Genomic DNA, 14,372 nt, shown 5'->3' on the forward strand with positions numbered 1-14,372 from the left:
TCTCCTCCGCCTATCACCCTCAGACTAATGATCAAGTGGAGAGAGACAACCAGATCCTGGAGCAGTATCTTCGATGTTACATCAACTTCCACCGGAACGACTGGGCCTTGCTGCTGCCGCCGGCAGAGTTTGTGTAAAGTAATGCAGAACATGTGACTGTGGGGCAAAGCCCCTTTGTTTCGAGTTATGGATTTGTGACAGGGTGGACTAGGTCTGGAGACTCCCCCCCCCCCACATGCTGGAGGCCTCGTGGCCCTGCCTCACCCCACCCTAGAAAAGAGCAGAGGAGAAGTCCTCCAGATGTTCTCCAGAGGAGAAGTCCTCCAGTCCAGCCTAGAGTGGCTGCAGAGAAACAACCAATCAGAGAGGCTGCTGGAGCGGCCAGTCAGAGGCCAGAAGGGCCCTGTAAAAGGAAGCAGCAGAGGCAGAGCAGTCAGTTGCTACCTGGTGCTCGAAGAGGGAATACTGGGTGCCTGACTGGCTGGAAGAGCAGCAGGACTACAGACAGCTCACTGCAGGCGGGACTGAGCCCAGGGAAGGCTGCCAAAGACCGGGTGCCTGCTGGCTGTCAGGAAGAACAGAAGGACCATGGACAGGTCAGTGCGGACAGGCTGCACCCAGGGGACTGACCATAACCTAGCCAGGCTGGGCGAGGGTACCGTGATGGGCCCTGCTGGTCTGGTTGAAGACTGAGCTCAGGGAGCGCTGCCAAAAGGACACCATCCGAGGGTACAGAGATGGGCCCTGGTTGGGCTGTTAAAGAAGACAGGGCCTCAGGGCAGAAGCCTTGGTGCTACAGTCCCATACCAGGGCCGTGAGTGAGAGCTAGAGACTGGTATACCCCGGAAGGGGGGACAGTGTGTGTGACTCGGCCAGAGGGCTGAAAGAACCAGCTGACCACAAAGGGGGCACTCATGAGAGGCGGGTGCTCACGCCATTACAGGATTCCATCCCTAGTTCTGCCCAAAGCTGCCCGCAGCTTCCCACAACCCAGCAGCCCTGGACTGGGGACAAAAGATACGCCAAACCCAAGATGACCTAAAAGTGCACCTGGATAAACTCTGGTATTTTGGGGATTGGGAAGGCTACAGTCCTGAAGAGCGCTCTTGGGAGCTAGCGACACATCCGCCCTCCTGACTTGGTAAACACCTTCCCCGAAACCCCAGTCCACGGCCAGCCGGCAGGCTCCCTAGGGGAGAGGCAACGGATTACAGGCCTTGAACCCTGGCTCTTGGGGCACTAGGTTGTGATCAGGCCACAACTGCCACTCAGCAGCTCACCTGACCCACTGCAGAAGGGAACCAGTGAAGTGCTAGATTGCAAAGGGCCCTGCCCCCAAAGCTTCTGATTGGGGGAAAATCCAGCATCTTCGATTGGCTGAGGAGCTCTATTTAAATCAGGAAGAGGTGCATGAAGTTGTTTGGGCTACTGGAGGAATCCTGGTTGGCTGCTACTAGAGACCCCTCCTGCTTACCTGCCTCCTCCTGGCCTCCATATCCCAGACCCCTGCCTGCTCCCAATTCCTGCCACACTCTAGGGCCCTGCTCCTACGCCTGACCCCCGATGCTGTCTCCGGCTCTGAGCTTGGGCTTGGCACTGGCTTCTAACCATTAGGCATGACTGCCCATGTCCTGGTCATTAAACAGCCCTTCCCCAGCTGGGCTTCTCTCTCAGTTAACCCTGGCCCTCCTGCTGTCAGGTGAGGTGAGGTAACCTAACCTGCCTCTCAGGCCCTGGTTAACCCTGCCAGTGCTAGTGTGAGTGCACACCCTATCATGGCTTCCCTTATCAATTATTTACAGCTCCTAGCTTCTGACTTCTGCTCATTCCTATCAGCTTCCCCTTTCTCCTATGTGTTCCATATATGCATTTTGCTTTAGCTTCCTTTACTTCCCCTCCAAACCAGGCTGGTGTTTAATGAAGTGCAGCCTTCTTCCTCGCTTATGACTTTTGGGGCATCCAGGAAGATGTGCTGAAATGATTCCCAATTAGCGTTCACATTTTTCTGATTGAATTCTTCTTCCCAGGTGGTTTGGCTCATAATTGTTTTAGCTTTGTGAAATTGGCCCCATTAGCAGAACACCAAGTGTATTTATTACTGGTCTGGTCTCTGCTCTGCTGGCAAATTATAAATGTGAGCAAGTCATGATCACTTGTACCTAAGCTAGCACTGAGTTTTAGTTCCTCTCTATCTGTTAGGACAAGGTCTAATACAGAATCCCCTATGTTGGCTGCAACACTTTTTGAGTTAGGAAATTGTCATCTATAATATTTAGAAATTCCAAGAATGTTTTAGTGCTAGCTGCAGGAGACCTCCCGCATGTCACTCAAATTGAAGTCCCCCATGATCACACGTTTCCCTACACATGATAGATCAGTGCATAAGGAGCCGCTCATCCCATTCCCGAGTGTGATTTGGGGCTCTGTAGCAGACCCCAACTAATTCCCCACCTTGTGCTTTATCTGTTAGGACATTGACCATTAGTATTCAAGATCATTTTCTTCCGAGTTATCAGTGCCACTTTTCTCCCCCCACCCCTTTTGCCCACTCGATCCTTCCTAACTAGGTTATAACCCTTGACTTTAACATCCCAATCATGGGAATCGTCCCTTTGGATTTCAGTAACACCAACTAGACCAAATTTATGGTCAGAAATGAGCAATGCCAGTTGCTCTGATTTGTTATGCAGGCTCCCAGCACTGATGTGCCAGGAAGTCAAGAAGTTCCTCTTTTCATGTCCTTTGGGTCCTTTACAGCCTGAGTGAGTTACCTAATTGCCTCCCACTAGCTTTGGTTCCGGGAGGAGCTGGGGTGGCCCTTCTCCCTGGAGCTGCATACAGTGCCTGGCCCACAGTGACAGAAACTTAACACAACAGGGTCCCCCAAATACTGTCTGGGATTGCAATACCTGTCACAGGAGCCAATGGGCCAGATCCCAGCTGGTGTAAATCATCCATAGCTCCATTGGAGCCAACAGGCCAGATCCCAGCTGATGTCAATCCACTGTAGCTCCATTGGCATCAGGTCTTCACTGGTGTCAAGTGTCCCAGCTCTGCTGGAGCCAACGGAGCAGGGCTGATTTTGGTCAGTTGACAGGGGAGCTGGGTGTGGATGATCAGCCCCCCCATTAGGATGCTCATTAGAACCTCTCAGAAATTCCCTCCGAGTCCCTACTGCCAGCCCCTGCATTTAAACCATTCACCTGGCCCCTTCTAATGCCAGTTCCGCAAAGCACTCCTGGCTGGGGTGGCCTGGTGTCTACCTGAGAACCATCTCCTGTGTCTGACACTGCCTCCCCCTCGTCCATTGGTTTTGGGCTCCGGGCTTCCCCTGGCTGCCAGCAGGGTCCATCGAGAGCCATGCTCATTGCATCAACAGCCTGCTTGACTCCAGCCCCTCCAGCAGGACGGTCAAATCCAGTGCCAGTGGGATGGGGCAGCCAGCTTTCCACCTGGTGCACTGCCCAGTGCTTGGTGTTTTGCTAGCTCTCTATGCACTGGACAGCCCTTACCTAATTAACCCCGGGAGGGCCGGCCAATCAGCCCCATCTGAGAGGTGGGGCAACTGAGGCACTGAGCGGTGAAGCGACTTACCCAAGGTCAGCCAGGAGGCCAGTGGCAGAGCTGGGCCTAGAACCCAGGCCTCTGAGCTCTTTCCTCCTGGCTTTTCAATCAATGAGCCCGATGGGGATGGAAACAGACTTCACTGAGCTTAAAAAACAGGTGCCCCCAGGATCCCGGCAGCCTGGTGTGGAGAGTCGCCGCCGCTGGGCTGGCTACTCGGGGGGCCCTGGGCAAGCTGGGAAGCCGGGTCAGAAACTGGAGCCCAGGGAGCTGTCTGGGCACATGCAGGGGAGGCAGGGCCCTGCAGTGAGATGGGCCTTTGTCCCAGTGGGCGTGTAGCGAGGCGGTCTGGTTCCCCACCGCCCCGGAGAGGGATGAGCCTCTCCGGACACCAAAGTGGGCGGGGCCAGTGAATCCTGTGCCTGCCCCCCAGAGGTCAAGGCACGGGACAAGAAGTATAAAAGCCCAACCCCAGAGCTCACTAGAAGTACAGCCACTGGAGAGGCCAGACGCCTGTGGCCTAGCTCCCGGTTGGGAGACCCCGGCAATTGGCGGCCGACCCGAAGACTGGCCAGACTGGCCAATGCCTGGTGCCGACCAGAGCCCGGAGGAGCTGTCAAGCCTGTCCTTCGCAAGTTACGCAGAGGAGCTGCCAAGCCTACCGCTTGCCAGTTACCCTGAGGGGCCCATGGTGCTTGACCCCTTGGAGGACACTGTCCGGACCCAGGTACCTCTAGAGGGGGAGTTAGGAAGTAGCCCGGGAGCAGCCGACCCTAGTCTGGCTGCAGCACTGCCAGAGCCAATGTCAGTGTGTTGCGGCCGGGATCCCACTGACACCGCAGCAGGTCTTCTACCGCTGCTAGGGCCCTGGGCTGGGACGCAGTGGAGTGGGTGGGCCTGCATCCCCCCTGCCACCCAACTTGTGGGTGTCAGTCTCCCCCTCTCGCAGGCCCTTCGGAGCCAGGAGCCTGGGTCTGCTGTTTACCTGTTTGCTCAGCCCCTGCCTGAGGGCCTGAGCCATTGACTCTTTGTTGCTCCGCCCCAGGGCCGGGGCCTGCTCATTATATAAGAGTTGCTCAGCTTCTGGCTGAGGACCTGAGCCCGTGACTCACTACAGCTTGCCGACCGGGTGTGAATAACTGTTATGTTTTGCCTCTACTGCTTCCGCGGCGCGAGACCCCCACGGCCAGGCTAATTCCCCGTCACAACTGAAAGGAAGTAGCGAGGCTGTATGGTTCCCTGCTGCCCCGGAGAGGGACGAGCCCCGGCCAAACCGCTCTACACGTGGTGGAGAATGTGGGCACAAGCCCTCGACCCCTGTGAGAAGGGGCGTGGGGGGGAACGTACCCCAGAAAAAGCCACGGATGTGGACAAACTTATCAAGCTCCTGACAGAGAGCCAGGAGTGGCAGCATGTGGCCCAGCAGCAGCAGCATCTCATCCAGCAGTTGGGAGCACAGCAGCAGAAGCTGATTCGGAACCTGGGGGTTCAGCACCAGGAACACCAGCGACAATGCCTGCAGCAGCTGGCGACGGCACTGCCTCGCACCCCAGATCCCCAGCCAGGAAACGCCACCGGGTCACCCCGCACCACTGCGCCAGTGCTGCTGACCAAGATGGGACCCAATGATGACCCCGAAGCCTTTTTGGTAACTTTTGAAAGAATGGTGCTGGTTGCAGGGTGGGCCCGTGACCAATGGGCCACCCTCCTGGCCCCATATCTGACCGGGACTACCCAAACTGTGTACCAGAGGCACGGGACTATACCCAGGTAAAGGCAGCGATCCTAGATGCCTTGGACGTCAGCCCAGAAACCTTCCTGCAGCGGTTCTGGAGTCTGAACTACCCTACGGGCACCCGACCCCGGTTGGTGGCCCAGGAGCTGAGGGAGGCGTGCAAGCGGTGGCTACAGCCCGAGAGGTGAAGCCCAGACAAACTCACTGAGCAAGTTATCCTGGAACAGTTTGTCCACATCCTCTTGCCGCGAGGAAGGGCCTGGGTCCTCCGCCTTCGGCCTGCGACGCTAGCTACACCGTCGCTCTGATGGAGGATTTCCTTGCGGCTGAAGCCCCAGTGGGACCAGCTATTTGAGCCCACCCACCAGGGCCTGAGCGCCCTAACCTAGAGAAGAAGGGGAGTGCCCAGACCGAACTGCGAAATCCTTCGCGGGGCCAGGAGCCCCGGTATAGACGTCCCAAGGTGCTGGTTCAACAAGTCCCCCTAAGGGCCCTGACCTGGGCGCCCAGAACTCGGACCCTGTTTCTCCTGCGGGAAATACGGACACTTGCAATGTGACTGCACCGAGATGGATTGCAGCTTCGGTCACATTTGTGCGGGGGAAACCTGCGCCCAACGGCCGCAGGCCACCAAGATTACGGTGCCAGTAGTTGTAGGGGATTGCCCGACCCTGGCCCTGATTGATTTAGGCTGCGGCCAGATGCTAATCTGTCAAAGCTTAGGCCTCCCGGCTGACCCGCACCTGGGGACGATCCGGCTGCAGTGCATCCATGGTGACGTACGGCCCTGCCCCAGTGCCCGAGTCCGGCTAACCGTGGATGGGGGTCACACGGCTGATGATAGTCGGCCTGGCTTCTCAACTAGCCTACCCGGTGATCCTGGGATGTGATTGGCCAGAGTTCCCAGGGGTCCTTTGTTTGAACGCCGAGGAAGGCCCTGAGGTCACCCCAGCACTGGAAGGGGGCTGCCCTGAGACCTGCTCAGAGGAAGGGGAGGAACTGGACCCCAACGGACAGGGAGGAGAGACCAAGGACCCCCCGCTGGGGCCCGCCATCGAACCCAGGCTTAGCACCGACTTTTGCCGGGACCAAAGGGAGGACCCTACCCTCTGTCGAGCGTATGAGCAGCTAGTGTCGATGGGACCCTGATCTATCCGTACCAGGCAAAGTTGTGGCCCCATTTCGAGTTGCGCCACGACTGTCGCTATCGGGTGGAACGAGACCCCTGCACCGGAGAGCTCCAGACCCAACTGCTTGTGCCTCGATGTCACCGACGAGCTGTAATGAAACTCGCCCACGACATCCCGGCTGCAGGGCACTTGGGCCATGAAAAGACCCTCACCCGAATTCTGACATGGTTCTTCTGGCCCGGGGTGCATCAGGAGGTGAGGAACTACTGTAGTTCCTGTCTGGAATGTCAGCTAGCTGCTCCCCACGGACGCCCAAGGCCCCATTGATTCCCATGCCCATTGTAGAAACACCATTCGAGCGAGTGGCAATGGATTTGGTGGGACCCCTCCCAAAAAGCATTGCGGGATTTCAGTATGTGCTGGTCATCGTGGGCTATGCCACCCGTTTCCCCGAAGCAGTCCCACTACGGAGCATCACCGCCAGTACCATCGCTGACAAAGTTGTGAAGGTCTTCGCCCGTGTGGGCCTGCCCTGGGAAATCCTCACTGACCAGGGCACCAACTTCACCTCCAGGCTGCTGTGGCAGATGCGCGACCTCCTGGGGATTAAGCAGCTGTGCACCTCCATCTACCACCCAAAAACCGACGGCTTGGTTGAACGGTTTAATCGTATCCTGAAGGACATGCTGCACAAGTTTCCCCCAGAAGACCTACGTCGATGAGTTCAACTGTTCCCGCCCTTGCTTCTCGCAGTCCGTGAGGAACCCCATTCCTCCATGAAATTTTCCCCCTTTGAGTTATTGTATGGACGTCGTCCACGGGGGCTGCTGGACCTCATGTGTGAGACCTGGGAGCAAGCCCCGTCACCAACCCAGGGCCTTCTGAAGTACGTCCTCCAGCTTCAAGAACACCTCACTCAGGCAGGAGCCCTAGCTTGGGAAAACTTGAAGGCCGCACAGGAAGCTCAGGCCCAAACCTACAACCGGGATGTGGATCCGTGACTTCAGACCTGGCGATCAGGTTCTGCTCCTCCTGCCCTCAAGCGAGTCAAAGCTACTGGCCCGTTGGCAAGGGCCTTATGAGGTGGTCCGAAAGGTCGGGCCCGTCACCTATGAGATCAACCAGCCCGACCGGCGCAAGAAAACTCAACGATACCTTGTCAACCTCCTAAAGCCCTAGCGGGAGTGAGAGAGCCTTTTAATTAACCCCACCCGCCGGAGCAAGAGCTGGGCCCCCGTGTACCCCTGACAGAGGACCCCGCCGGACCCCAGCTCGAGGAGACACTTACTGAGGAGCAACGTAAGCAGACCCAGTGCCTCCTGCAGGCGTTCCCATGAACCTTCACAGTCCAACTGGGCTACACGACCCTAGTTCATCATACCATTCAGATGGAGCCTGGGGTGGTGATCCGGGAGTCGATCAGGCCCTTGCCGCACCGCATGCGGCAAGTCGTTGAGGAGGAAGTACAGGCTATGCTAGACCTGGGAGTCATTGAACCATTGCAGAACGAATGGCGCAGCCCAGTAGTGCTGGTACCCAAGCCCGATGGCACACGGCATTTCTGTATCGACTTCCAACGCGTCAATGCCATTTCAAAGTTCAATGCGTATCCAATGCCCTGGGTAGATGAACGGTTGGGAGAGGCCCGCTTCCTCACCACCCTCGATCTGAGCAAAGGATACTGGCAGATCCCCCTCGGCCCCGCCTCAGGGAAAAGACCGCATTTGCCACCCCCACGGGCCTGTATCAGTTTACTCAAATGCCCTTCGGCCTCCATGGGGCCCTGGCAACGTTTCAATGGCTGATGTACACCTCCTCCAACCCCACCGAGAGTACTCTGCAGCATACCTAGATGATGTGGTTGTTTACAGCTGCCATTGGGAGGACCACCTAGAGTGGGTAGCTGCGGTCCTGAGGTCCCTGCGGGCAGCTGATTTGACGGCCAATCCAAAAAAATGCTGCATTGGATGGCAAGAGACCACATATCTTGAGTATACCAGCGGGAGAGGACAAGTGAAGCCCCGCGTGGGAAAGGTTCAGGCCCTGGCGGCCTGCCCACCTCCCACCACGACAGTTTCTGGGACTTGCCGGCTACTATCAGTGGTTTATTCCCCGCTTTGCGTCTATTGCAGCCCCCTTGACTGGGCTTTTGACCAAGGACAGCCCCTGGCATGTAGTTTGGACCCCGGAGTGCGAAGATGCCTTTCAGACACTCAAAGAGAATCTCTGCCACGAACTGGTCCTATATAGCCCAGACTTAGACTGGGAGTTCATCCTCCAGACGGATGCCTCGGAGGTAGGACTTGGGGCCGTCCTGTCCCAGGAGGTTGATGGAGAAGAACACCCAGTCTTGTACATTAGCCAGAAATTGTTTCCATGGGAGAATAACTATGCGGTGGTAGAGAAGGAGGCCCTTGCAGTGAAATGGGCTTGTGACGCCTTGCGTTATTACATCCTCGGGGCCCCGTTCACATTGGTCACCGACCACGCCTCGCTACAGTGGCTGGCCAAAATGAAAAATAATAATAAGAGAATAATGCGCTGGTACCTGGCACTACAGCCCTATGCTTTTACTGTTCGCCATAGGGTGGGTAAGGACCACGCGAATGCAGACTTTCTGTCCTGCCTGGGAGGTTTCGAAGGGTCTGGCCCCGATGAGCGGGAGCCAGACTTGAGGGGGGGTGTGTGTAGTGAGTTGGTGTGGTTCCCCGCCGCCCCAGAGAGGGACGAGCCTCTCCAGACACCAAAGTGGGCGGAGCCAGTGAATCCTGTGCCCGCCCCCCAGAGGTCAAGGCGCAGGACAGGAAGTATAAAAGCCCAACCCCAGAGCTCACTAGAAGAACAGCCACCGGAGAGGCCAGATGCCTGTGGCCTAGCTCCTGGTTGGGAGACCCCGGCAATCTGTGGCCAACCCGAAGACTGGCTGGACCAGCTGATATCTGATGACGACCAGAGCCCAGAGGAGCTGTCAAGCCTGCCCCTCGCAAGTTACCCAGAGAAGCTGCCAAGCCTACCGCTTGCCAGTTACCCTGAGGGGCCCATGGTGCTTGACCCCTTGGAGGACACTGTCCGGACCCAGGTACCTCTAGAGGGGGAGTTAGGAAGTAGCCCGGGGGCAGCCGACCCTAGTCTGGCTGCAGCACTGCCAGAGCCAATGTCAGTGTGTTGCGGCTGGGATCCCACTGACACCGCAGCAGGTCTTCTACCGCTGCTAGGGCCCCGGGCTGGGACGCAGTGGAGTGGGTGGGCCTGCATCCCCCCTGCCACCCAACTTGTGGGTGTCAGTCTCCCCCTCTCGCAGGCCCTTCGGAGCCAGGAGCCTGGGTCTGCTGTTTACCTGTTTGCTCAGCCCCTGCCTGAGGGCCTGAGCCATTGACTCTTTGTTGCTCCGCCCCAGGGCCGGGGCCTGCTCATTATATAAGAGTTGCTCAGCTTCTGGCTGAGGACCTGAGCCCGTGACTCACTACTGCCCGCCGACCGGGTGTGAATAACTGTTATGTTTTGCCTCTACTGCTGCCGCAGCGCAAGACCCCCACGGCCAGGCTAATTCCCCGTCACAACTGAAAGAAGTAGGGAGGCGGTGTGGTTCCCCGCCGCCCCGGAGAGGGACGAGCCCCGGCCAAACCCCTCTACAGGGTGACACTGCCCAGGGCCCAGCTGGAGCTAATGCCAGTGCAGGGCACCCAGCACGCAGGGCGAGAACAGCCTGAGCCCTGTCTGTTCCAGGGCTGCACCCCGGGGAGCGACACCTCGGGGGCGTCTTGGTGCAGACAAGGCCAGGTGGGGTGGGGAAGTGCGCTATCCAGTAACTGGGCAGGCAGGTATGGCGCAGACACAGTGCGCTGGATTACAGCCCCCCAAATGCCAGCCCAGGGCTGGGCAGTGGTGCTGGAACACTTTTTTAATATGGTGGGGGTGCTGAAAGCAGTTTTTACTTTTTACCTCATGCCCCCCCTTACCCCTGACCACACCCACCCAGCTCCCAGAGCTGGGTCCCGGAGCAGGGCCATGTCTCTGGGAGTGGGGGACCCAAACAGGGGTAAGGGGGCCGAGACTGGGGCCACAGGTGGGGGTGGGCACGGGGCCAGGGAGCAGAGCCTCAGGTGCAGGGCCGGGCAGCGGAGTCCCGGGCGCAGGGCCCCAGGCACAGAGCCAGCAGCCGGGGATCAGTGTGCGGGGCCGGTGGCCAGGACCCAGGGGGTGACCTTGGGGCAGGGCCAGCCCAGGGTTGGGGGGTGCTCTCTGGGCAGGGCCAGCCCAGTGGCTCAGACCCCCTCTCTTTTCTTCTGCAGTGGGATTCCAGGGAAAAAGTGTGGCACCATCATCCTGTCGGCCGAGGAGCTGGGCAACTGCCGGGTGAGTTGTGGCTACTGTGCCGCCCAGCGGGTCTCACCGGCACTGGCAGGAGGGCACCTTGCAGCTGTGGGAGACTCCCAGAACCTGCCTGGGGTGGGATTCCACTGGGCAGGGTCCCAAGGGGAGGTGGGGAGGCAGATGGAGGAGTCTGTCCTCGGGACAGGCTGGGTCCTGGAGGGGAAGAAGGACCTGTGCTGAGTTCCCACCCATGGGCATGTACACATCCCCCACCCCCAGGAGCACAGCGGATCCCATGTGCTGGCAGGGTGTCTGGTCGGGTCACTGCTGGGATGGGAGACCTTTCCCAAGGAAACCCAGTGTCTGCAGGGAGTGAGGTGGGTGGTTCAGTAGGGGGCGCTCTTCCCTAGCAGTCCGTGCTGGCCCCAAGGCAGTGCTAGGGGCGCTGTGCTATAGGGCGTGGGGGGGGCAGCAGGTGGCGCTTTCCCCTCGCAGTCCGTGCTGGCCCCAGAACGGTGCTGGGGCGCTGTGCTATAGGGTGTGGGGGGCCAGCAGGGGGCACTCTCCCCTCGCAGTCCGTGCTGGCCCCAGAACGGTGCTAGGGGCACTGTGCTATAGGGCGCGGGGGCCAGCAGGGGGCGCTCTCCCCTCGCAGTCCGTGCTGACCCCAGGGCAGTGCTAGGGGCACTGTGCTATAGGGCACGGGGGCCACCAGGGAGCGCTCTCCCCTCACAGTCTGTGCTGACCCCAGGGTGGTGCTAGGGGCGCTGTGCTATAGGGCGCGGGAGGTCAGCAGGGGGCGCTTTCCCCTCGCAGTCCGTGCTGACCCCAGGGCAGTGCTAGGGGCGCTGTGCTATAGGGCATGGGGGGCCAACAGGGAGCGCTCTCCCCTCGCAGTCCGTGCTGACCCCAGGGCGGTGCTAGGGGTGCTGTGCTATAGGGCGTGGGGGCCAGCAGGGGGCGCTCTCCCCTCGCTGTCCGTGCTGACCCCAGGACGGTGCTAGGGGCGCTGTGCTATAAGGTGTGGGGGCCAGCAGGGGGCGCTCTCCCCTCGCAGTCCATGCTGACCCCAGTAGTGTCGTCGAGCGGGAACCGAGTTTACCCATGTCTCGTTTGGGGAACGTGGCGTTCAGCTGAGGTTGGTTTACCCACCCCATGGGCTGACCCCAGTGCCGCCGTGTAGTGCTAGGGGGCAGGGAGACTCCCTCATGGTATCTTCCCCCAGTGCTGTCCTGTGCTGTGCGGCCTTCCTGGCATGGCCCCGATCCCCTCTCTCCCCCTGCATGGATTGAGAAGCCCTAGCCCATCACCTGCTCCCGTCTCCTCAATCTTCAGCAGCTGCTTTCCACGCGCACAGTCGCCAGCTCCGCGCTCCAGCCTGACCCCAGCCGGTGACCCCCGGTGGGGCTCCATGCCGGCTGGGAAGCTGAGGGGCGGGGGTTGCGGGGAGCAGAGCCGGGTTGGGAACACACATTGCGGGAGGAGAGCGGTACCTGAGGAGGGATAATTACTCCTGATTAATATTTGATCACTTAATCTCGCCAAGCAGAAAGGCCCAGGAGGGGGAGGGGACAGCATGAGGAATATTGCGCAGTCAGGGCTTTTACTTGTTTTGCTTTGTTCTCTTATTAAACATTTGTGGCTGAACATAATGCTCTGAGAGGCGGGCAGAACACAAGCAAGGGCCAGGCAAGCTTCCCCTGGCACAGATCTGCTGGTGCCCCTCAATCCTGACCCACAGCCTCCTGCTAGCCCAACCCTGGACTCCCCACACCCAGCTCTGCCAGTGCCTCTCTCCGTTGCAGAGATGCTGGCAGTCCCTGAGGATGGGTTTGTAAATCAGCTGGTGTAAATCGACCTCACACTGCTGCAGTCCATTGAGTAACACTGATTTATATCCCCCTACTGCAAAGCTCAGGGCTGTCCACGGCAGGACATGGAACATACCCAGGTCCCACCCAGGCTCCAAAGCATGGTCAGCTCAGCACATCAGTTCTTCTCCAGCAGGGCTCACTGGTGGCCCTGTGCACCAGGGTCCTGCCCTCTGGCTTGCTGCTTCCCCCATCACTGGGGCATGCGTGGCCTCTTCTCTCCATGCAACGCTGCCTCTTCCTTGGTTCTTCTTCCCAGTCTGGACTGTCCACCATTCTGTGCAGAACAGCCATTTTCCCATGCATGGCTACCGCTCTCCACCTGTCGCCAGCATCTTTGCTTGACCTACAGGTTCTTTGCATGACTCACTGCAGCTTTCCATGCATGGTGGTGAATGTAGGTAGGTGATAGATAGATGTGGTGTATGGGGATAGATCTATCAATAGATTAGATAGATAGATGGATGGGGTGTATGGCGATGGATGGATGAGAGAGGTGTATGTGGATAGACAGATGCGGTGTATGGAGATAAATGAATGGATGGGGTGTATGGGGATGGATGGATGAATGGGGTGTATGGGGATGGATGTATGAGAGAGGTGTATGGGGATAGATATGAGCAGTGTATGGAGATAAATGGATGGATGGGGTGTATGTGGATGGATGGATGGGGTGTATGGGGATGGATGGAGTTTTTGGTTACACATATGGGGATGGACGGAGTGTTTGAGGATGGATGGATGGAGGGACTCCAGAACCCTGCCTTGTTGAGCCAGACACGCTAGCCTGCTGCAATACAGTCCCAGGTCTGGTCCATGCCCCCAAAGCTGCAGACTTTAACCAAAAACTGCTTAGCAGGTCACCTATCTCCAGCATCCAGACATCCAGTTCCCAATGGGATCCAAACCCCAAATAAATCCGTTTTACTCTGTATGAAGCTTATACGGGATAAACTCATAAATTGTCCGCCCTCTATAACACTGATAGAGAGATATGCACAGCTGTTTGCTCCCCCAGGTATTAATCACTTACTCTGGGTTTACTAATAAACAAAAGTGATTTTATAAAGTATAAAAAGTAGGATTTAAGTGGTTTCAAGTAATAACAGACAGAACAAAGTAAGTTACCAAGTACAATAAAACAAAACACGCAAGTCTACGCCTAATACATTAAGAAACTATTTACAGGTAAATCTCACCCTCAGAGATGTTCCAATAAGCTTCTTTCACAGACTAGACTCCTTCCTGGTCTGGGCCCAATCCTTTCCCCGGGTACAGTCCTGATTAGTTCCAGCAGGAATCTTAGGTGAAAAGCAAGGGCTTTCTCATGACTTGGACCATCCTGTGTTCTCTTCCACCCCCTTTTATAGCTTTGGCACAAGGCAGGAATCTTTTGTCTCTCTGGATCCCCACCCCTCCTTCTACATGGAAAAGCGCCAGGTTTAAGATGGATTCCACCATTCTTCCTGGGCTGGCTTACTGAACACAGGAAGGCTTACAAGTAAACAGAGTCATTTACAACCAATTGTCCTAGTCTATGGGAGCCATCAAGATTCTAAACCATCATCAATGGCGCACGCTTTGCATAATTACAATAGTACCTCAGAGTTATACTTTATATTTCTAGCTTCAGATACAAGAATGATACATGCATACAAATAGGATGAACACACTCAGTAGATTATAACCTTTGTAATGATACCTTACAAGCATATTCCAGTTACATTATATTCACGCTCATTAGCATATTTCCATAAA

At 57.3% G+C, this 14,372-nt stretch overlaps 1 protein-coding gene across 1 annotated transcript in view; it reads left to right on the forward strand.

Moving 5' to 3' along the window:
- LOC113409303 (copine-5) overlaps positions 1-14,372 on the forward strand; it is a 130,466-nt gene that overhangs the window by 62,057 nt on the left and 54,037 nt on the right. Inside the window, exon 8 of the mRNA XM_026663065.1 lies at positions 10,722-10,785. Within this exon, the coding sequence (XP_026518850.1) occupies positions 10,722-10,785 (64 nt within the window). The remainder of the gene's footprint in view (positions 1-10,721; positions 10,786-14,372) is intronic.

The sequence above is a fragment of the Terrapene carolina genome, unplaced genomic scaffold, assembly GCF_002925995.2.
Source record: "Terrapene carolina triunguis isolate 2854851 unplaced genomic scaffold, T_m_triunguis-2.0 Scaffold32200, whole genome shotgun sequence".
Classification (NCBI taxonomy): domain Eukaryota; kingdom Metazoa; phylum Chordata; order Testudines; family Emydidae; genus Terrapene; species Terrapene triunguis.